The 24,586-nt window shown below is 40.3% G+C and overlaps 1 protein-coding gene across 7 annotated transcripts in view; it reads right to left on the bottom strand.

Annotated features, from left to right (window-relative positions):
* The window catches only part of KANK1 (KN motif and ankyrin repeat domains 1), a 198,044-nt gene that overhangs the window by 55,668 nt on the left and 117,790 nt on the right, over window positions 1-24,586 (bottom strand). For 6 of the 7 annotated variants that reach the window (XM_014846757.3, XM_014846759.3, XM_070495984.1 and 3 more), the window contains exon 3: window positions 3,423-3,542. In XM_014846757.3, coding sequence (XP_014702243.2) covers window positions 3,423-3,459 — 37 coding nt within the window. In that variant the 5' untranslated portion in view covers window positions 3,460-3,542. Of the gene's footprint in view, window positions 1-3,422; window positions 3,543-24,182; window positions 24,218-24,586 lie in introns of those variants that run through there. The other variant, XM_070495986.1, reaches the window with a different exon arrangement.

The following is a 24,586-nucleotide window of genomic DNA, read 5'->3' as shown; positions in this document are numbered from 1 at the left end:
GACATTAGGATACTCCTAGTAACAACGTAATAGAATGTTTTAAATTAATGAAAATAAAACTGGACCAGTCAACAGAAGTAGGATGGAAGATCTGGTGAAAAAGAGAGAGCACTATGATGAGTGATTGATATTGACAGGGTGGGCGGTAAGGAGGAAGATGCAGTCCAGAATGGGTACACAAGGAAGGTCACCAGGTTTAGCAAATAAAAACAGAGGCCATCGAGTTAAATTTGAATTTCAGATAAACAACACTTTTTTAGTATAACCATGTCCTTTATTTTATGTGGACGCTGTCCATAAGAGACCTCAACTTCCATTAGAATGGATGGTCCTTGAAGGTAGGGATTTGCCTGTTGTATTTACTGCTGTATCCCCAGTGCCTAGAACAATGCCTGGCACACAGTAGGTGCTCCATAATACTTGCCATGCAAATAAAAATATACTAGTAAAGTTTATTTCTTAAGCTAGGTGCTATGGGGGATTGTTATATAACCATTACACATTTCCTATGTTTGAAATGTATTGTAATAAATCTTTTCAAATTACAGCATTAATGAACTGCTCTTATTTTAAAATCAGCACCTTTTACCCAATCTAACTGAAGGACTCAGTGGGGAAGTCAGAGGATAAAAGGATTTGTGAATAGTCCCTTACGCAGCTTAAGCTCTAAACAGGGATGTAATCATGGACCATCAGTCCTCAGGTGGGTTTTGCAGCCAAGGGCGCGGTCTGGCTGGACGGTGCTGCGCGGCTCTCAGCAGCTGCTCGGTTGTTGGTGCTTTATTCCGCCCTGCCTCTGCCTTCACCTGCGATTTCCCTTCATGTTCTATGGAGCCCAAAGCAGTGACTTTTCAGGGGGAGGGGTGGGTGGGACCTCTTTGCGGCAAACACATGTAGGGAAAGCACAGTTTAAAAAACATATTTAATTTTATACTTTATCTTTGCAAAATGAAAAAAATACATTAATTTAATCCACATTTAAAACGTCTACTACACTACTCAGTCTATCTTTTTCTCATGGGAAAGCTCAGGAACCAGCTCTCATTAGCTGCCATAAAGCCCTCTTTATCCCATTTTAATCTGGGGCCTATGAATGTTCTTAGGTAATTACGTTTCAAAATAGTATATTTATAACCAGCATACACTTTTGCATTGAGTTTGGCTTTTCTTTTTTAAACAATGAGCAGGTATTTCTTTTGTAATATAAAATGCAAAAAAGAAATGGTAAAGTAATTTTGATAAGCATAATCTCAACTATTTGAAATACGCAAAATTTAAAGACTATATAGAAAATGAGTAAAACATTTATTCCTGGGTGGTGGTATTACCAGTGATTCTTGCTTTGTTTTTTTAGACAACACTAAACTTCTATATTTAAAATTTTTCTACAATGAGCATCATATACATATGTATTATATATGCATGTATATGCATACAATATATATACACACACACATATATATAAAGTAATTGTGTATGACTGAGCCTCTAATCAGATTTGCTTACAGGCTTACAGAGGTCATGGTGACTGGAATAAACAAAACCTTTTCTTGCCTGGTCCAGACACCTGTCTGCAGAAACAACTGATACCCTAACACCTCAGAAGTCACAAATCAGAGAGCTTTCCTCTGCTTTCAGACTCAGTGCCCAGACCTGTTAGGTAGGACACCAGTTGAGAAGGAAAGGTTATAACTGGATCATCAGACTTAGGAACAAAGAGAAAAGGGACACTCCAGGACAAGGCAAGTTGGAAGATGAATTTGGGGCAAATGGGCTATCTAGACTCTTAAAGATAGGATTTTGCCAGAGAGGCCAGAGGGTCGAGGTCCTGAGGCACCAACATCCCCATGACCCGCTTCCTGTGAGTGTGTGAATGGAAGTGAAGGCAGGAAAGGGAAGGGAGATCACAGCATCACAGGGGACTGAAACTCAGTCACAACACTCCAGAAATTTCACAATGATTCAGTCTCCTTCCTTATCAAATATTTTATGAGAGAAACAAGTAATAACTCTGGCTTTTCTTACTTCACTCAGGTAAATTGCTGAGCTTCTCTATGTCATCACGTAGGGATGACAGTGGTGGTGGTGATGGCAATAGCATAATCTCATAGGATTACTGTGAGGATCAAGGGTGATAATGCAGGCAAGGCATCTTAGGCACCATGGTACATGGTAAGTGTTCATTAAATGTTAGCTATTGTCATTCATATTTATTATTGACAGCAATCCTGAGTAGAATCTATCAAAGTCCCAAGAAGTTGGGCAGTGGAAAGGACAAGCAAAAGAATGGATGGAGAAAGACCAGTTATCCCAGAACAAACAACTGAGTTTATTTGGGTTTGGTTTTAGGAAAGCCACAGCATTCCTGCCAGAGGAAATACTTGCGGCTGGGATTATGGGAACTAAACGTCACATACATGGGCTGCGGACTCCCACTTCAGAGGTCTCCTTCTCCTGCTGTCATCTTTACAGCTTACACAGCACTTGTATGTTTCTGGTGCTCTCGTTGGCTCTAAGCCTGCAGGTGGATACACTTATTGATGTTTTACACATGGACAAACAGTCCTGCCCCAGATTGCATGGTCAGTGCTGGAGATGGATTCTAATTCAGGTCTCCTGACTCCAATTCCACACTCTCTCCATTATCCAGTGCTCAGAGCCCACAGAGTGAGGACTTTGGACTTAGGCCTTCATGAGAATTCCCACATACACAGTGACTGCTCTCACACATTCTGCTATTTGGCAGATAATGCAAAAGAGGAATGAACTTTCGACAGGTTGTCATATGCCATCTCTTAGGAAGCTTTTCTCTGTGTTTGTTCTACAGATTTCTCCCAAATCTTATATAAGCAATATTGGAATAGATCTGAAAACTATACAGGTCTCTGATATAACCAAAGTAAGAATCAAAATAGAAGTCTTTATGATTCGTAATATGGCTTGTTGCATACTTCTCTCTGGGACAGTCACTTTAGAGGACGTACCATTCTCTTCCCCCCTTTCTCTTTGTTTAGGAACATCAAACAAACGCTGCTTGGGATGGGATACTAGGAATTGGTTTTAAGCATTCAAACTCAGTTCCTCTCTCAGCGTTCAATCTCTCATAAGGAAGTGCAAGAGGAGTACACATTACCCTTGCATCAGCATTCAGGGTTTCATGTTTATCCTTCAACACTTCAATAGAATTGACTTAGGCAATAATTTGCCTAACTGATTTCTGTACAAAAAGACTAAAGATAAAAGCAAATTCTCTAAGAGATTAAAAAAACAAAACCAAACACAACTTCAATGGATAGAAAATTGCTTTGAAATCTTAGTTATCTAGACAACTTGCTATTACCGACCCGTTATTAAAGGAGAAATTAGATATTAGTTTGAGCAAAGACACACACTCATACACACACACTCCAGAGCACAGTTACCTGAGGCACAGCCGTTAACCTTTGCGGTGTGAGCCATGCTGGCTTGAATCCAATGACAGATCCAGAAAGGAGTGAGGAGTCATGCAAATTTTATGCATCAAGTTCCCAAACGGATTCAACCTGAAACAATCAAGAGAGCCTCATAAAAATGGATCATTTAAAAATATGTACAAAACTAAATCTCAGATTTCTGTTTACAAAGATGACTGATAATGGAGAGAGCAAATCAGAATGCGGGAGATAGCCTGTGGATCAAGGTGGTGGCTGCACTAGACCTGGCCATCAGTGTTGGGAGTTATACCAGAGACGCCCAGCGGGCAGGCACTGACAGCAGGTCTCCAGACACATTCCTCATGGGAGACAAAATTGGTTCTCCAGAAACGTGACTTATTTAGGAAGGTGGCCTTCAAATACAAGCCACTTCGTTCTGTAGCACTTCACAAACTATTTTTGGTTTTTAAACTTCTCCTCCTTTCCAAATGCTGGTTCAACAGTTTCATCTACTCAACTGCAATTTCAAAGCACTTGTTGCAACAAATGTTCACATTTTTTACAAGATTAACTTCACGCAAATTCTTTTGAGATAGCTAAAATCTTTCACCTACCCTGTCTTCTAAAACATAAATCAGATCCAGTCAGTCCCCTAGTTAAAAAAAATCTTCAATAGCTTCCACTGTTCTGTTATGTAAACTTCAAACGGGACATCACTCTGAAACATTAGGGTTCATGTTGGGCAATGCATTTCTTATTTTATATTGACTGTCTATTTAAAAGTTAACTGAGATTACTATAACACGACTTACATAACAATCACAAAATTTGTAACAAACAAACAAAAAGAAGAAAAAGAACACTGCTCCAACCTTTGCTTTTCCAAAAATGCCTTCTGAAAAATGCCAGCAAAGAAGGCAAACAATAGCACAGATAGAAATATTCCATTTCCACTGTGCCCAAATTCCAATTCTCGACCCACAAAATCAGAAAAATTGAGCTTAATGGATTCCAAGTGTAGAATTAAAGTGTCAATTCAGAAAACCACATGATCTCCCAAGCACAGGAGAAGGCTAAAATAATCATCTATCTATATATACTGGATCCGAATGCAGTCATTGAAATCATTTACGAGCTTTTAATAATACATAAAAATACTCAAAGTACATTGATAAAAAACTGTGTTCTAGCATAAACCTAATTTTATTAAAAATATGTATTTACACATTTATTTAAAAGAATTAAAAGTAAATACACCAAAATATTCCTTGTGGCTGTCCTTGAGTGATGCAATTATGGATGATTTTTAGCTCCTTTATTATTTTTAAAATGATTATTAAAAAAGAAACATTAGCTACTTCTTGTCAATTTTGGTTTTATTTGCTTTAAAATGCACTGCAGAAAGAAGAGAGTATTAAAAGAAATGCTACGCAAAAGGAAACTATGGGGCCAGTCGTGGGGATTATAAGAGGTCAGAAATATAAGTAAATAAAAAGAAGGAAGCGGAAGTGACTGATGACTTTGATCACATTGGGTGGGAATTTCTTGCTGCTTAGCTAGTGAAATTTTCCTGACTGTCTGAATGGTTTTGCACTACAGTTCAAAGCTAGCTACCGTGGAAGCAACTCGGTGCAAATGCTAAATTCCTGGTGGTTTTTTTTCACAGGCCTGCTTTGACAGGCATGCTCCCCTACACGGTTTTTCCAGCTCTGTGACTACCGCTCAGCTCACCCACAGAGACCTGATTCTCAGCCTCCCTGCTGGTCCCCAGTTTCTGTCTGGCAGCATACGCAGAGGACCGGTGGCTCTAATCTCTTTGACTATGTGACAATCATCTGACATTCTGTTGGCAACAGGCACTGGTTCAGGTCCATGGCATTGAACTTGGAGAGTGATGAACCCTGTGCACAGTCAGAGCTGGTGAATCAAAAGGCAGGCTTTTGGGATAGAGTGAGCATTATCTTTAAGAATAGGAACGACTATCCATGTCTGACAAATGTAGCTTTGTGATGACAACAACAGAAAAGGTAGGGACTGGGGGGGACGAAGAAGGAGGAGTGGCGTGGGGAGGTGAGGGGACAAAGGCAAGAAGCCCAGCTTCTGGGATTCAACTAATTATACTTTTAAAAGCCAACAACAAAATCTAAGCAAAACCCTTGCTTGCTGGCCCCTTTCTAGCCCTATGTGTTTGCACTCTTGCTTTATAATGGCTTGTAAATACCACCATTTAAAGGCAAGAAGAAACAAGCTGCGTGTGTTATGGGAGAATGAAGTATGCATCAAGGTATCTGGATGGAGATGTGCCCAGAATCCTCCCAGCCAAGCTTCAGCAACTCTCGTCCAAGGTCTCCTCCTGTTATTGAACTTCTTTCACCTGGCAGAAGATCTTTATCTCGGATCCAAATTGGTCTCTCCCACCCTCCCCCAAACTGAACAATAAAATCAAAATGAGGAAGAAGCCTGAAATTAGGAACAACAAGCACATCACCGGTAAAATAACAAGATATGCCTGTCCCTGGGTGTGGAGCTGGCAGTGTCTGTGCAAACACAACAGTTGTATATTGAGTATCGATTTTTCCCAGTTATTGTTCTGCATGACAGGTGGCCTCAAATTGTGAGGACTCAGTCTTCTTAACGATATGCGGATTCTTATGTCAGTACATTGGATAAACCAGAAAAGGTTTGGCCGTGATCCATTCTCTGTTACAGATCAATAAACCGCTTCTTCTCTCCCTCCGGGAAGACTGCAAACTCGTAAATCTTAAGTGGTACAATGGTGGCTCAGTTCTGTTCGCTAAGAAAAAGCACTTCTTTGAAAGGATTTAGGAAAATACCTCAATAGGGAAGGTAAAGAATTTGTCTCCTCTATTTCAAGGGACTGATCTGCATTGAAGAGAATAATGTGGACACTGCATGAATTAATCCCATAAATACTTTACATTAGCTTAATATGAAACAAATATGAAAAACAGCTCACTAGATCTTTTCTAAGAATACATCAGTGCAAACAGACAAATGAAATTGAGATCTGACATATACTCGAGGCTAGCACTGCCTACCACCCCAACAAACGCCACGGCCCTGGTTAGGACCAAGATGCTGAGGCTGATGACAACACTGACAACAGCTAGTATTTATTGAGCTGTTACTACTATTAGCTACTGAAACCTAAAACGTCATCTACTCTATGGTGCACCATTATGTCAAGGACTACTGATTTAAAAAAAAAGGATGTTGCTAATTAAATGGTGACAAAATGCTTTTTAAAAATTCCCTTAATTGTAAGACACATCCTCATTTCAGAAGCATCAAAATGTGAAAAATGTGTTTCTTAGAATTAGCTAAATTATGTTACATTCAAGGCACTTTTTAAAGCACTTAACAGTTATTACCTTATTTAAACCTGACAACAATGCTATGTACTAGTAAAATACTCTCTCCCCATTTTACAGATAGGAAACTGAGGCACAGAGGGGTTTAGAATTTGCTGAGGTCACACAGCTAGTAAGTGACAGAGCTGCATTTAGAGCTAAATGACTCAGCTCCCGAGAGCAATTCGGCTCATGCACCAGGCCCTGTTTGTTATGCGGTTTAGAGTGAGGGCGATGCCGCTTTAACAGGTAAGAACCTACAGGCACAAATGAGTGGGTTCCTTTCAAGGTAGTCGAGGGAAGGATGTCTATGCTCATTACAAGGATGCTTTGCTCAAATCCCTTTTAGAGAGAAAGTTACGTTTCAGAATTTTATGTAATATTGTTTTTAAAGCAGTTGTATTTCCAACTTTACTCCTTGAGATCACGTGTTTAAGGGCTTGAGGCGGTACTTACACGACACACAGGAAATGTCTCAGTGCTTAACCCGCGCACTCTCTTCCCGACTCCACGTGATACTAGCTTGATTATCAACCTTCTTCCATAGACTTTGCTTTGAATGTCATTTGACTCTTTCAAAAAATTAAGTACTTTAATTTTCCACCACTGAGGATAGGTGGGAAGCTCTCAAAGGAAGCGTAGGAGTTTCAAAAACAGATAGAATTAGGGCACTATAATCGGAATAAGAACTTGCTGCTCAAAATGACAATTATGAAAGGGGAAACAACCATTTTGATGTGAAAGTTCTAGAGTCTCTTCTCTAACATGTCACTTTTTCTTCACTTTATAACATTAAGGAAGCAATATAAATAACTTAAAATCTGGAAAAGACAAAACATGCAAAAAATAATCATTTACTATCTCACGATCCTAAGGTAGCCATTGTTACCACCTGAGGCTATTTCAACATATGATTTGACTATATGTATATTTAAATTACCTTAACATGTTTTAAAGATCTACAACATCCTAGAGTTTGTACCAACCACTATTTTGTTTCTGTTTTGGAGACATAAGATCAACTAAAGCCCTGTGCCATTCCCAGAACTTCACACACGAGTGCTGGACGCAGACAGAGATGCAATGAAAGGAGAAGGCGCTAGAACAGCAGTGTATACACAGTTCAATTCCAATCCACAGTAAGGTGGTCCTACTTTCTCCTTAAAGGGTGGGAGGGTGGCAGTGGCCAAAAGCTGTATTCATAAGAGAACACTTGGCCTAAATCTTGAAGGATGAATGAATGTTTTTCCGGGTGAGAAAGATGGAAAGGCATTCTAGGCAGAAGGAACAGGACACGCAAAGGCAGGAGACGAGAAAGTGCATGGCAAGAAGCTGCTGTGGCTAGAGCAGTTTGCTTATATGACGGCTTAGTCACAAATGAAGTGGACGGGCTGAGAGGAAGGTGACATAAGGAGACTAGGTGCTAAGGAGAAATCTCAAGGAAGCAGAGTCTACACAACTAAACTGAAAATCACACATACACAGACACAGAAACATCTTTACCCTAATAAAAAATGCAGAGCTCACTTATTTCTTTAAATAAGTCAGTCTTTCAGTCATCCAAAAACCTAATTTATTATACACCATTTATGATTGCCCACACATTTCTGTCAAGAATTTAATTTAAAAGCAAGTTAATTATAAGTATGTTTGAGTGCAAACTCTGGCCACGGTTCATCAGATTATCTTCTGGTGATGTCTAATATTGGCTTCTACCACAGGAAGTGCGGAGGTAATGTTAACCAGCTCGCGGTTATTTTGCAACCAAATTATGTAATTATGACCGAACTCCATCTGGCCTCCTCACATACATACGGCAGATAATTTTCTTGTCATGGGTGGGGTATAGATGGAGGGAAATCTCAATTATCAATCAAGATCTAAATTAGAATATTGCCTGGATACTGGTTTTCATTCATAATGTAGAAAAAAAAGTTGGGTTTTGCCCATTAGAGAAATTTTATGCTATGTTTGTTCACAGTTATATTTGCAACCTTATTCCTTGGGGTAACATATTTAAGAGGCTGGAGTAAGTACGTATATCATATGCAGACAATGAAGAGAGAAACTGGAAGAATCGAAAGCAAATTCATTCACTCATTCATTCATTCAACAAGTGAGCGCCTCGGCTATGCCAAGCACTGTTTCTGGCACTGAGGATACAGAAATGAACAAAGCAGACACTCCCCTCCCCATCCCCCAAAATAATCTAACTGGAGATCCGTGCTTTGGGCCCCCAAATAATTTAGGTTCACAGTATGCTTAACAGATTGGCTGTACTAAAAGCCAAGTCCTTATTTATCTTTTCTGCCTTATTTGAAAAGAGTTCTCATGTTAAGAGCTGCCTCTTTGTGCACCAAAGTGGGCATGGAGGCATCCAGCCCCTCCCAGAGACCGTCCCGGCCCATCCACACCCACTCTACACCACGACAGTACGTCAGAATCTTTCCAAAAGTGTGCACAAGGGCAATGTTGCCACCAAACACGTTAAAACCATCTCAGAGCCTGCAAATGCTTTCGGAGCCCTGCACTGGTTCTGTTCCAGCTGAGCGGCCGGGACCCACGTCGCTTCCTGAACACTTAAAGAAAAGTGATGCTGCCAAATCTTTCCAGGAAATGTTGTGTGATGAGAGTTTATCAGATTATAACAACCTATGCTGAAAATGAGCTGCTCCTCTGTGAAAAAGGGTAATAGGCTGTCTGGAGAAGAGCAGACAAATGAAAATTAGAATTACTGAAGTTTATTTTTTTTTAAGTTTATCACCTTTATGTTTTTTGTTGACTTCAGAGGAAAGTAATTATATGACTCAGTCTAGGCATATGAAATAGTATTTATTGATTTGCTTTGGTTCATTGTAATAGGTTTAGGGAAAATAGACCATAGCAGAAACCTAAACCCTAATTTTATAAATATGTCAATATTAGTAAAGCCTTGTTCTTACTGAGCAAGAATCCCTACTCATGGTAGTCTGAGTTAAAATATCAGTGCTTTTGCCTATTCAAACACTGAAGAAACAAAATGTAAAAGCCACAGAAGAGAATTAGTTTAGTGTACTTTGAAAAGCTTTTGTTCACCTCCTGTTTAAATTATTTAAAATGTGCAGTTCTCCTGACTTACTGCTATAGCAGATATTTTCCCTTCCATTCCTCCAGGATTGGATTCTGATGTGATATTCTCTGTGATTACTCCCAAACTGATCAATACTGTTAACGACAAGTTGAAGGGTGCCTGGGACTGTCACCAAGTAAAAGGGGATCATAACACATCCTTAGGTTCTTAACCTTCAAACAGTGGTTCTCAAAGTGTGGTCCCCAGACCAGCAGCATCAGCATTATCTTCTGGGAACTTGTTGGAAATGCAAATTCTCAGGCCACCCGAGACTTACTGAATCAAATACTCTGGGGCTGGGGCCCAGGAGTTTGCATTTTAACAAGCCCCCCAGAAGACTCATGCAGGGCAAAGGTTTGCGAAACCACTGCCTTAAAAGATAGGTTAATTGGGGAAAAAATTAAATCCTAAGGCTCAAGAGCCAGGAATGTCCTCTTATTTTAAGAAAATGGTCCCCAATGATTTAGAAAACATCGCCCAGGAAGCCTGACTTTTTTCCATTCATTTATTCAAAATACATTGATTGGGCACTCAGCATGTAACAGGCACAGTGCTGGGCATCATGGCGGTGAACAGAATAGACTCAGTTTCTGCCTTCTTGGGCCTTATAGGAAGGAATTACACACACACTACTACGAACAAACTAGAAAATTATTAAGAAATTATGCTAAATGCCATGAGGGAGAAAAAACAGGTGTTGAATGAGAATAATGGAGGCAGAACTTCTTAGGCATGAAGTTGAGGGTATGGAGATGGATGGGAATGAGTGTCCTTAGAGACTTCCTTAGGGAAATGACAGTGAGACCTGAGGGATGGATAGGAGTTAGCTGGGGAAGTGTGGAAGATGAGAATGGTCCAGGGAACAAAAGAGAGCCCAGAAACAAATCAAGACAACGCTCCCATATGATTTTTGACAACGGCATATAAAACAACTCAACAAAGGAAGAAAAGTCTTTTCAACAAATGGTGCTACAGCAGCTACCATCTACAAGCCAAATAACAAACTTGATCTTAACCTTTCACCTTACGCAAAAACTAATTCAAAATGAATCACAGTCTTGAATGTAAAATAACAAAAACTATGAAACTCTTACAAGAAAACACAGAAGACCTTCAAGACCTAGGGCTTGGAAAAGAGTTCTAGACAGGACACCAAAAGCAAGATCCATAAAAATAAAAATTGATAAAGTTGTCTTCATCAAAATTAAAGTCTTTTTTTTCTTTTTCTGTAAAAGAATGGTCCAAAGGCTCTGGGGCAGGAAAAAGCTCCACGTACTTGATCAACTGAGTTTGAGACAGAGAAAGGGCAGGTTACGCTGAGAGAAGAGAGAGAAGCAGAGGCTAGATGATGAGATTTGCTGGGCCTGCCATAGTAAGGAGACTGCCATTTACTCTAAGAGCAAAGTCAAGTCATTGAGGGGTTTAAAGCTGATGAGTAAATAAAATAAATCTTATTTTTAAGTGTTTGGCTTAGGTTTCTTACCCTTTCTAAGGAGACCTAGGTGTGGTTTTCTTGAGTTGTATTATCATGGGGAAAGGACACTGGATCTTCCAGGAGTGCTTTATTCAGACTTCACAGAGAGAATTTCACCTTGAAGATAGAACCAGTTCTTTGATTTTTAAAAATTTGGCTTTTCACTCTTTAGAGCAGAAAGCGTCAGCCATGCCAAAGAGAAACTACCCCGATGTTCTTGTGTTTTCCCCAGAACATACAAGTTCCTACTTATTTAAGAGAAACTTACAAGAGGTCAAGTGCCTAACCCAGGAAGTACTTTATAATTTGCTACTTGACAGAAGTTCCCTAAATGTTAAACTGTGTTATCAACATAGTACGCACACTGCACTTCCACTGAAAACGGTTATGGGAAATGCTGGAAGCAGCAACCGAGTCCAGAGTTTTCAAAAGGCAGAACTAGCATCGACCGCACCCCAGCCACACTCAAGTTCAAGCTGCCCTCCACCTGTCATACAAGCTGTGCCAGCAAATCCTGAATGTTGCTTTCCTTTCCTTGAAATAAATCTCACTTAAGCTTTTCTCTTTTTAATGTAGGAGACTCAGAACATTCTCTGCTTTTTTATTGTCACGGGCTTTCCTGCTGGGACAAGCACTTCTTTCATGACTCTACACAAGTCTTCTGATGTTCATCTACCCACGCCAGGCGGGCTAACTCCAGAGCACAGGGTGGAGGTGGGGGCGTTGGCATCTGCCACAGAGATCTCGTTTAAAAATAGGAAATAACTGAAAACCCTTGTTTCCTGCCAGCATCCCATTCCACTGAGAGATGCTTTGGATCACAGCAGTACGATTACAGCCTGACCAATGACAAGCCACGCCCAAGAGGGAGGGCCTGTCCCCTGGTCAGTTGGGGAAGCGGGGTCCTTCCCACCAATTTCAAATGGTCAACGGCCACCAATGTGTCCTCTGAGGGCCAATCCAAATGCCATCAATCACCCAACGCTTCTACCACATGCAGCTGGGGAAATGCAAAAGACCAGGGGAAGCCAACTTAGCGGGTGAGACTTACATACGTCCCTTCCTCCTCACCTGAGGTCCTGCTCCTCCCTTGCCCCAATTCTCTGTTCCCCGCTTCTAAAAGGCTCTGACAGCAATGTCTCAACTCCACCACAGCAGGAAAAGTGCCAGCAGATGGAACCTGCCAGAGAAAAAGCTTCACCCCTAACCCAGGACAGAAGGGTTGGGCTCAAGCCAGAAACACAGGCTGAAGCTATGTCCCAAGGAGGCCGGCTTGCAGAATGTGCAATCTGATGGCACTACAGAGCCAAATGCCACCAGCTCCTGAAATGAGGGCCTTGGGGCATCACTGAACATTTAGCCTCCTGGGCAGTGACATCTAAGGGGTAGGGTCTGAGGCAAGGAAGATGCAAAAGGCAAGATCCCCAAACTTAGAAAAACTGAACACTGAGATCTAAATATCGGGGGGAAAACAAGGCCTGTTACTACATGTGTATCATACTAAAGCAAAACTAAATCACAAATATCCGTTTCAAACTACAGGTAGGGGGGGTGGAAAGAAGCAAAAAGAAAATTTTCTAGCCATCAAGGGAAGGTAAATGTTGGTTAACTGCAAAAATATCTATTATTTTATATATAATAATTTAATAGATAAATATAATTTATATAATATATAAATTATAATTCTAATTTAAGGTGTCTGCCTTTTCAATGACATAGGTTTTATTTGTTCTACACTTTTAAAAAACATAAATATAAAAACTACGTGTTGACAGGTATTTAGGTGTGTTTGTTAACACCTTCTAAGCCCCTTGATATTCATCTGCTCAACTTGCTAAAAAAGCAGAATCTTGGACCAGCCCCAGTGGCCTACTTGTTAAGTTCAGTGTGCTCTGCTTCAGTAGCCCAGGTTCAGTTCCCGGGTACCACTCATCTATCAGCGGCCATGCTGTGATGTCAGCTCACATTCAAAAAACAGACGAAGACTGGCAACAAATGTTAGCTCAGGGCTAATCTTCTTCAGGAAAAAAAAGGCAGAATCTTGGGCCTCACTAGAGATAAAGTGAATCAGAATCTGCATCCTAACAAGATGCCCAGGTAATTCGTATACACACTGAAGTATGAGAGGCACTGGGTTAGCCCTATTTCCCCATCAGGGCTTAATGCTTCTTAACAGGTTACTTTCTATCCTTAGGATCACACAATAGTGGTTCACAACCTCAGCGATCACTGGCATTACTGTCCACGCCCCACCACAGACCAATTAAATTACTCTCTGGGGGTGAGACCCAGGCAGAAGGATTTTTTAAAGCTCCCCCAGGAGATTCCAACATGCTATGTTTGAGAGCCATTGGTCTGTTCCAGAGGTTCTCAAAGAGTGGTTCCCCGGACCAGCAGCATCACCATCACTAGGGAACTCGCTAGAAATGCACGTTTCTTTCCTTCCTTCCCTCTGGCCCTACCCGCCCGCCCCCCAACAAACTGTGACTATGCTTATAAAAAGGGGTCTCGGTGAAGCTTTAGGAAGTTCTCAGAAGGCAGGCATTCTGGTATCTCTTTTACACAATATATTTGGCGCCTGAAATAAAAATATTTACGTTCTTCAAGGATGGCCTAAAATTCACTTAAAAATGAGGATAAAGCCAAGAAGATACACTTCGAGGGGCAGAGGGGGTCACAGGGTCATTTAGAGTGGTAAATAAATTCTAGTGCCCCATGGTGATTTGCAGGGTTTACTTGATAGCAATAGTATTTCCCCAAATCTGATAATACAGCACCCCAAGACTCTCTGCAGAGGCTCTGATTCAGTGAGTCTGGCATGGAGCTGAAATTTCTATTTTTCACACACATCCCCAGGTGATTCTTGTTATCAGAGAAGTCTGGCAAACACACTGTCTTATAGGACTCTTGTTCCCTAGGTCACTGTTTCTCAAAGTGTGGCCCTGGACCACAGTGTCAGCATCACCTGGGAGCTTATTAGAAATGGATATTCTTGGGCCCCACCCGGGATCACTGAATCAGAAACTCTTCATGTAGGCCTGGCAGTTGGTGTGTTACCAAGTCCTCCAGCTGATGCGAAAACCACGGCACTAGGCCATTTTCAAAACTCTTACATCTTTTAAGCAGAAACTACCTGCTCTTATTCAAACACCTACGTTTTTGGTGAGAAGCACAAAGAAATGCTGGCCTTGTCTTGGGTCTTGGACTATTTGTATGGAAGGTACTGCTTTCTTCCAGAGAACAGGATGAAGGAACTTGCTGAAGACAGTCTTTGGCTATAATCATAAATTATTCATGTGGATGGGAACAGAGTTGAGCACATACCAAAAGGAAAGCAGTTGTGCTAGTGTGGTGGGAGTGCTAAAGAAAATCATAAAATTTTACTTGTAGTGGAAAAACAATCTATCAGCAACAAGAAACAAAGACAAGGCTAAGTGTGTAATACGACAAGGTGAGACCTTCCTACTTGCCGTCCTTTCTCTCTCTCTTCCCATACTGTTGTCTTGTCAAGAATCCTATTTACCACAAAAGTATCAAAACCAGTTCATAGTTCCATTATGTCCAAATGCAAGAGAAGTACCTGACAACCTAAGAATACAAGACAAAAACATTTACAACACAGGGACAGATTTCAGAGGGTTCTTGAAACCCCCCAAATCAAAAGTAAAGTTTTGTGGCTTTTAGCAAACATACATTGTTCAAATGAGAGGTTTGGCTGCCTTTATTAGAGGCCGGGACCCAAGGAACGTCAGGAACCTCTGAATTTCCATGTGTTTCACCGGACACAGATCCGAACAGAAGGCCTAACAATCTGATGCTCTAAGATATGAAAGAAAACTCATTCCCTTACCTGAAACTTCTTTTTCTCTGGCCTTAAAAGCTGCTTTGGAGAACTGAGGGCTCTTCCACAACCACAGGGATCAAAGATCAGCAAAGTAGCAGCCCTAGGTCAGGAGCCTGGGAACCACCTCTAGGACTCTGGGAAAGTGACTTAAATGCTGTGGGCCTCTGATGCTTCATGGGGGGACTGTCACGGCACTGACGACACTTCCAGGCCTGACAGACATTCTGTGACTCGGCTCGTCCAAATCCTGGGCTCCCCTGGGCCAATACAGCCAAATAAAGTAAGACCATAGGGGACGCTGTGCATGGTCAGCAGGACACAGGGCTCGCCCCACAGGCCTCCAGGGCCTCTGGAAGCTCCGCCCGCACAGCGATGAACAGTCAGAATTCTCTCCAGTCGACGCGGAGGAGATGCTGAAACACACAGCTCCAGTTTCTCCTCCAGCTCAGCTCCCAGAGTGGCTGCTTTTTCCCTACCCCTTCCAAATGAAGTTATCTCTTCTCCTTCAATGAAATAGTACTACATTTTCAACAACAAACAAAAGTGTAAGAAAGAAAGTAAAAAATCAGCTATAATTGTACTGCCATCAACATTTTGGTGTGTAGCTTCCTGATTCTTCCCTGTGCTTATAGACACGTGTATATGTATATATGTTTTACCCAAATATGTTACTTTCAATTTTTTTAGTTTATTTATCGCTGAGTAGTATTTTTTTATTAATATAGTACAATCTGTTTATCCATTCACCTATTGATGGACAATTGGGTTGTTTCCAGTTTTGGACTATTACAAATAAAGCTGCTGTGAATAGTCATACACAAACCTTTTTGTGAGTGTATGTTTAAATACTTAGGAATAGAATTTCTGAATCACAGGGAATGTGCTTATCTTTATAAGAAACAAACTGTTTTCCAAAGTGGTTGTAACATTTTACATTCTTGCTAGCAATGTGTGAGTTTGAGTTGTTCTACAGCCCCACCCACAGTTGGCATTATCAGTCATTGCTGGTCATCTCATTGTGGTTTTGATTTGCGTTTCCCTGATGACCAATGATATCAAGCATCTTTTCATGTGCTTAGTGGCCATTCATCTCTTCTTTTGTGATGAGTCTGTGCAAATATTTTGCTCATTTCTTACTGGAATATCTTTTGGCTATTGAATTTTGGAAGTTCTTTACATATTTTGGGTAAGAGTCCTTTGTCAGATTTATGAGTTAAACATTGTAAATACTTCTAGCAGACTGTTGTTTGTCTTCTCATTTTCTTGATTTGTTTTTTAAAGATTTTTTTATTTTTCCCTTTTTTTTCTCCAAAGCCCCCCAGTACACAGTTGCATATATTTTAGTTGTGGGTCCTTCTAGTTGTGGTATGTGGGACGCTGCCTCAGCATGGCCCGACAAGCGGTGCCATGCCTCCGCCCAGGATTTGAACTGGTGAAACCCTGGGCTGCTGAAGCAGAGTGTGCAAACCCAACCACTTGGCCACGGGGCCAGCCCCTTTGATGTTTTTTGAAGAATACAAGTTTTAAATTTTATGAAGTCTAGCATATCAGTTTTCTCTTTTATGGTCATTGCTTTGGTGTCTTGTGTAAGATGTCTTGCTTGACCCTAAGATTCAAAGATATTATTTTCTGTTTCCTTCTAGAAGCTTTATAGTTTTAGCTTTTCATTAGGGCTATGCTTCATCTCAAATTAATTTTTGTATATGGTATGAGGTAGGGATTGAGGTTCATTTTTTTTTCCTATATGAGTAGCCAATTGTTTCAGCACCGTTACTTTATTTCTTTTAACATTTATTATGAGACAATACCCATATATCTCCGTTTTAATGGCTCTATAATGTTTCCTTTCATATTTGTGCCATATTTATTTGACCCTCCTTTATTAGTGAATATGTAGATTATTTCCATATTTTTTCATATTACAAACACTTCGAGGAACATACTTTTTACATACAGCTTTGTGTACTGGTCCAATAATTTGCCTTGGATCAATGCCAAGAAGTGGACTTATGAGATGAAAAGATAGAGCCTGTACATTCTCATGGATAACATCAAGTCACCCTGCAGAACAGTACTGATTTAAACTCTCACCAAAACTGTGTGAGGGGGTCAATGAAACCGGAATCCATGCCTAGGCTTATTGCTTTTAATACAGTAAACATATCCTCAAAACAATGCATCAGAAACCTCTCCGTATACAATTTAATATGTTTTCATTAAGTCTGAACTTGATATAGCAATTTTAGTTGTTCAACATGGCATTCTATGTTTATTCTTCATCCTTGGCTCAGAGGAGTTTATATTTTATAAAACTCAATTCCTGTAAATAATATGAACATTGTCTCTTGGAGAAAATTTATAGAAAATTTTAATTTTCGCATCCAGAAGTCTAAGAATGAGAAACTCTTGACTGACTTAGAGTGCTTCACTACCCACTACATTATATGGGGTTTGATGTGTAACCAATTAATCAGAACAGAGAGGTGAATAAATTCCAGACTTCTGTCCCAGGACTGAAGATGTCACTATGTTGAGAGAACACACTTAGTCAAGTACATACAGTTGGACCTAAAGTACCTTCTGGAACAAATAACCATTTGTCCTCTCAAAGAGGTTATCTAATGCATACATATACCCCCCAAAATATGTGATGCTTAGGGAAAATGCTGATTAACCACAGAGGAAAGTTCTAGAATTTGCTGTTACTGTGAGGCCAGATTCCTTAAATTAACATCATGGAAGCAGAAATTAATACAGTCAACTATGGATTATACAAAAAATTTCTTTTGAAGCTATGAAACAAAGATTTTTTTTTAAAAGAAAGAGAGCCAGGAATGTAGAGGAAAAAAATACAAAGTTTATATATATTAACACACACATATTTTCAAAGTGCCCTTCTAGAAATAAAGCCACGTTCTTAAAGATACATGAATATACTATACCTAGTGCTGTATGATCATAAAACTCTTAGTTGCTATGCTTTAACAATCAAATGGGCTCTGAAAACCACCTAAATTTAAATCCTTCCTTTTGTAGGTGAGGATGTTTTGTGAAATAACAGGTTAAATAGCCAGAATATGGTCACACAAATCAGTTGTGGTCATCCCGTGTCTGTCTTCAGAGACATGAAGAAAGGAAGGCACATAACAGTTTTTTCCCTATGAGAGAAGCAGGAAGGAATGGAACTTTCCTTTTCTAAATTTCCTCTAATTTCCTACTTATTTTCTTAGTCTTCTGCCCTCTACTCCTCTCCTCATAGCCCTTAACAGATGTAAAAGGAGCCAGTTACTGGAATCCCAAGTCCATGAAATGTTTTTTTTTTAAATTTTTTTCATTGGCAGGCACATCGGACTCCTGTAGGGTTTTCAAACCTTAGGATTTTCAAAGAGACCGGGAACAGTATTCAAGCCCCAACTGGACAGTTCTCTCGCTCTAACCTCTCACTAAAACACAGCTCCTCCTGAGAGTCGGGAGTCCTGTCTGTGTCACCCTAAGTTGCCTATGGTGCAACAGTGACATCCAGAGTCAGAGCCCGTTGAAGCACACGTTTCCTGACAACTCGCCACTCAAGGTGTGGCACGTGGTCCAGCAGCACCAGCGTCCCCCGGAGCTGGTCAGAAATGCAGAATCGTAGGCCCCCATCCCAGACCTACTACATCAGAATCTGCATTTCGACCAGAGCCCCAGATTAAAGTGTGAGAAGCACTGTTTTACAGAGATCTTTCCACCACTTCTGCCTCTCAGGAAAGTAAAATGGGGATGGCAGCCAAATGACCCATTCCATGGATTTTTATTTATTTTCTGACCTTCCACTTTCACTTTGCAAGACTTAAATCACACGCATTTCTTTAGGGCTCACCAACACAAAGGCCAACCCAACTCCAACACAGCTGTCAACGGAGACAGCAGACCATGCACTTGCTTTTAACCTAGCATAACTTGCACCGAACATTTTCAAAGTGCCCTGCCATGAAACTATTGGGATTGCACGTACCAAAACAGTAAAGTGTCCCCTTAACCTTTACACAGATTTCATGCTAACGCTGGCAGGAAGGGACAATTTCATTCCACTATACTGGGGATTGCAAGTAGATGTACAAAGTGGCACCATCCTCCTTGCAGAATTTTCTCTCTTTTTGGAACCTCTGAGTCCTGCCTCTCATCCTGAAAGGGGAGCAGGGTGTGGCAGAGATGCTGCCACGTAGGCCTGTCCCTCTAAGCTGCATCTTACTCCCACCCGTTGAGTCACTGCATGAGAGCTGCACAGGTGGCGACAGTGCGACAGACATGCTTTACACCCTTACTTGGTTGGCTGCCATGGGTGAATGATGGTCAAAAACAGGATCAATACCATCTTAATGCATAGGTTCACTCTGAATGAAAACCTTGATGGGCCTTTAAGAAGGAATGTCAGCCTTCAAGCTCCAACAAGCCATGCTAGAGGGAAAACTGTTGAAGTGTCAAAGCTACTGTTCTGAGCCGGGGGTGGGAGGGGGTTGGGGGGGGTGGGGGATGGGGATGAAAACACGCTTTAGTCTCACCAGCTCACCAGGAAAACTGCTGTGCCCCGTGCACAGACACTACTGAGTAAGGTCTGTAAGGTGCATTCCAGGGTATCATTGGACCAAATCCACACTCTGTAAGTCAGTTCGGTGGCTGACGTCAGTTATCACAGATCGTTATAATTTCACTAATTTGCTGGGTCCTCATTTCATTTTTTTTTAAATCTTTGAACCAGGGTGACCATATAACTTATGGTTTTAATTGGGACATGTTTGAGAGTGCTAAAATGCTAAATAGGTGGGATGCTGGGACAGCAGGCATAAACTAGGACTGTCCCAGGGACACTAGGACATGTATCTCCCTACCTTTAAAGAACAAATAGGAAAAAGGGAGAGAGAGAGGAATAACGATAAATAGAAACACAGGGAGATTGCTATAAAAACACTCTAGAGGGGGCCAACCCTGTGGCCGAGTGGTTAAATTCACGCGCTCTGCTTTGGCAGCCCAGGGTTTCCCTGGTTCGGATCCTGGGCATGGACAAGGCACCCCTCATCAGGCCATGCTGAGGAGGCGTCCCACATGCCACAACTAGAAGGACCCACAACTAGAATATACAACTATGTACTGGGGGGATTTGGGGAGAAAAAGCAGGAAAAACAAAAAAGGTTGGCAACAGTTGTTAGCTCAAGTGCTAATCTTTAAAAAAAGAAAAAACAACACTCTAGAAACCAACTATAAAACAGGTATCTTTATACATCCTGAAGCCACGGGGCTCAATACATTCTTATTAACAAGATACGGTAAAATTGCACCGTGGGGGCTAAGAAAGGCTCACAGTAGGGCGTGATGTCAAATGAAGCTGCGCTAGTCGCAATGTCCTCACCACTTAGCATAAATGCCAATAATATGATTTCTGGAATGAGAGGCTCCTAAGAACACCATCTCACATATTCTCCTGGGACCTGCATTCGACACTGCAGTGAACTGTCTCCCTTTACCCAGACTCTCACACTGGATTATCTAAATGGTTTCAGGATAAAAAGTCTCCCACCTTCTATTTTAAACCAAACGTGAGAACAGACATGTCCCCGCTGTACAATTTTACAATGTTTTCATGTGCGTTATCTTAGCTAAGCTTCAAAGCAGCTTCATGAGATACTTTCGCCCTGTAATAGACAAGGAGATTGAAGCTGGGAGAGGTGAGCTCCGCTTGAGGCATGACTCTGCAACAGCGCTCACCATGCTGGGCTGTCCTTCCTATGCACTGCTCTTCCCCTGGGCTCTAACCTTTGCAAGCGCAATGATGATGCCATCCTAGCTTCCTGAGGATCTAGCACTCAGAGCCTGGGATAGCCAACATTCAAAATTATTTTTAATTAACTAATTAAAAATTATTTTTTGAATAAATGAATAAATTCCATAAGAAAAGGAACTGGTACCTTTCTATTCCTGTATCTATGTTCTCACTTTATGACCCAGAGAAGGCAAACCTTACACATACAGAATATTTCTAAAAGATATTGAGATGATCCTGTAAAAGAAACAAGGACTTTAGTACCCCATAGTTAATACAGCTTAAAGGAGAAGGCACATCCAGAAATGGTGGTCTCTAACAGGTAGATGAGTTGTGTAAGGTGCGTATGAAAGCAGAAGGTTGAAATGTGCTAGGTCAACCAGATCTTTTAGTTTTCACCCGATTTCCTTGAACTTCAATGACAGCTCTGTGAAAAACACTTTCCTCAGACTCCCACTGAAGGTCTTGGTTTGGGGCTGGTATTTCACGTCTCTGCTATATATAAGTGTGGGCCAGACGAGGAACTGAGAGCGTCAGTGCCATCTTTAGTATTTGTTCTTCTGAGTCAACAAGGACAAAATAGCTTGGAGCACTTCCTGAGACTGTGGCAAGAACCTTCGCTCCCAACATACCCCGTCAGGGCTCCTCCTCATTTGACACCACAGTGTGTACAACTATATTAAGAGTTTTCTCCTCAAGATCACTCCCTTAAAGCTAACTGGAATGATTCAAAAAAAAAAAAAAAAGAGTGGGGATTAAATACACATTTAATGGGGAAAGAGTATGGACACTAAAAAACTACACTTGTTTTCTGTACTTTTCACTAGTTGGAGACCTGACCAGTGCCAAAGATAAATAGTGATAATCAATTAAGGTTCAAGGAAAGGCAGTGGAAAAAAACAGAGGTATAACGTGAGAGTCTTCTTAACTTTAAGCTCTTGTAGTTGCTTATTTCTTGTGTTTAGTCAATATAATAAAAGTACAATACAGCATACTTATTTATAATGCCAAGAAATATTATAAAACATCATTATGTGATAATGACATATCTACCCAGTTCTTGGTTGTCTACCCACTCTGTATGGAACACTAGTGAGAAGAGAAAATAGTCAAATACATAAACTATCAAAAAAAATAACCATGAACTTGGCTTACAAAGGAACCCTAAACCCATGGCCAACTTACTCTTCTTTTACCTATGGTTCTATTAAATTTGGTAGTTTAGGGTTGTGTCCCTCCCCCTCAATCCTATGTTTGGTCAGATTATAAGGTCATGGGAATTGCTTTCGAAAGTCATAGTAACTCAAAAGCAAATTCCTATAGCAAGAGAAAAGATTTTAAAAAGACGTTAGAAAGCAGAAGTGTGGGAGCAAACAGCCCTATAAGCTGTATGGTTCCTAAGGACATTGTTGTTATTACAGCACAATACAATAATCATGACTTACTAAGAGAAGCTTAAATTCCGGTCAATATATTGTTTAAGAAAGTCTGTAAGTGTATAATCAATTTGAGGAAGTTTTCAAACCAAACTGGCTCAAGTGAGAGAGGGACAGAGAAGATAATCAAAGGGACAAATCCGGTGCCATTTGGAAAGCTCAGTTATCTGGAATAGCTTATTTTCTGATGGAGAAATATAACCTACATTTTTACTACAATTTATTTTCACATATTTTAAAAATACTTCCTCGTGACGCCTGGTGATAGGTGATATTCACATTTTCCAAAGGTTTGTATGACTGTCAAAATAGGTATCCTAAACAAACTTAGAAAGACAAAAATAAAACAGAGTGAAGCAATGACATTATTAGGTGTCCGCTCGGCCCTGCACTGCCGGCTCCAGGAGTCTACCATCATGCTTTAGTCTTCCTGTTATTCCTGCACAAGTCTAGTCTAGCGCTCAGCACACGGTAACATTACGTAAATGTTTGCTGAAATAAACATTTAAATTTGTGGCCAACCCAGATCATTAAGGCCAAAACCGTAATTTGCGGTCAAATCATGAAATACTTTCTTAACCCTCTGCTTTGTTTTTGTGGCACAGACCAATGAGTATACACTAACTGTTAAACGTTAAGGATTTCACTTCTTAAAAACGTGACCTCTCTTATTTCATTGATTATTAACTTAAGGCCTAATTCTTAAACTCTTAAAAATTTCAGAGTAGAATTCAGCTCCTTTTTACCTAGGTTAATGGTAATTGATGCTTCTTCTCAAAAGAGTACCACATACACAAAAATCTTAGGTATTTATTATCTTGACTGACATCATAGTGACCACATCAGTTTAAAATCTGTGCTCTGTTTAACTGCTTTCCCGGAAGACAATATAGCTCAGTCTCCAGACTCACCAAGCCAGGATCCAATCTACTTCTGTTCCCTTGAATACAGAGATTAAAAAGACTGTCTTTACCACAGACATTGCATGAAGATGAACCAATTCAACTATGGTAAAGAATGATGCATCTTCCATCTAACGACACATCACAGACTGCACTAGAACATACATTCTCCCACACGCAAAAAAAAAATCAAAGCTAAGTCTAGTTCATTTATGTTAATATCCTTTACTTTTAAACCATACTCTCCTGGGAGAAGTTCCCTAGAATTTGGATCAAAATTTTAAATGGACAATAAATTAAACAAACAAAGCGTACTGCAAAAAGGATCTTATTCTGCAAAAGAAACATTTAAAGAGTTAACTAATCTTGAAAGTTGTTTTTAAATAGCAAAGAGCAGATCTTAAAACAAATACAGTAAAAGCTAGTCATCAAAAACATATTTTAAGGCATTGACTTTGACAGCTTATGAAAGTTATGGACCTTCTCTCCAGAAAATGCAGATATATAGAGAGACACATACCCAAACTTGTATGAGATTTCAAAGGAAGATGGAGATGGTGACAGTCCTGTCACCCCCCTCTCAACAGATCTATGGTCCAAAACTTTTGTTTTGAAGTGTAAGATCTCTCCAAATTGTGATTTAACCAGATGCTTAAAAATGACCTTTCCTTTGATACTTTCACATTTCCAAATAGGCTTTCCCCTTTTTTTGTTTTGTCTATAAAAAGGCTCATAACATATTAAATATAGGGCTATAAAGTAAAAGAAGAAAAGATAAATTTATTCAGTTGTAAACATGTATTAAAAAAACCTTCTAGAACACCAGGAATACTCACCCTCGCCATCACTTCGAGACTGGATTACAGAGAGGAAAGGCTGCCAAGGAAAGGCACAAAAATAAAACTCTCAAAATACCAAAAGGAAGCACTAACTTTCTTCCATCTATAGTAGAAACTCTCGAGATGGAAGAGAAAAAAGAAAGGTGACAAGTACCTATTTACTGTGAACGACATAGAGAAATTAATTTGCCTTTACAAATTCAAACAAATTTCAAATAAGAATCTGCCAAAAAAAAGTTCTTGTCTAGCTTGAATTTTTCTCCCCCTCAATGATGGTGAATTCTATCAGCTGGCCATTCACGGAAATGCAAACGATCTCTCTGTTCTGGTGGCTGTGTCCACGAACCAGGAATTTGGGGTTCAAAATTTACAAAAGCGAGCTTAGGCACCACTGAGATTAG

Source organism: Equus asinus, chromosome 23, assembly GCF_041296235.1.
Source record: "Equus asinus isolate D_3611 breed Donkey chromosome 23, EquAss-T2T_v2, whole genome shotgun sequence".
Lineage (NCBI taxonomy): Eukaryota > Metazoa > Chordata > Mammalia > Perissodactyla > Equidae > Equus > Equus asinus.
Note: the sequence above shows the minus strand (reverse complement) of the source record. Positions and strands in the feature narration are given on the sequence as shown.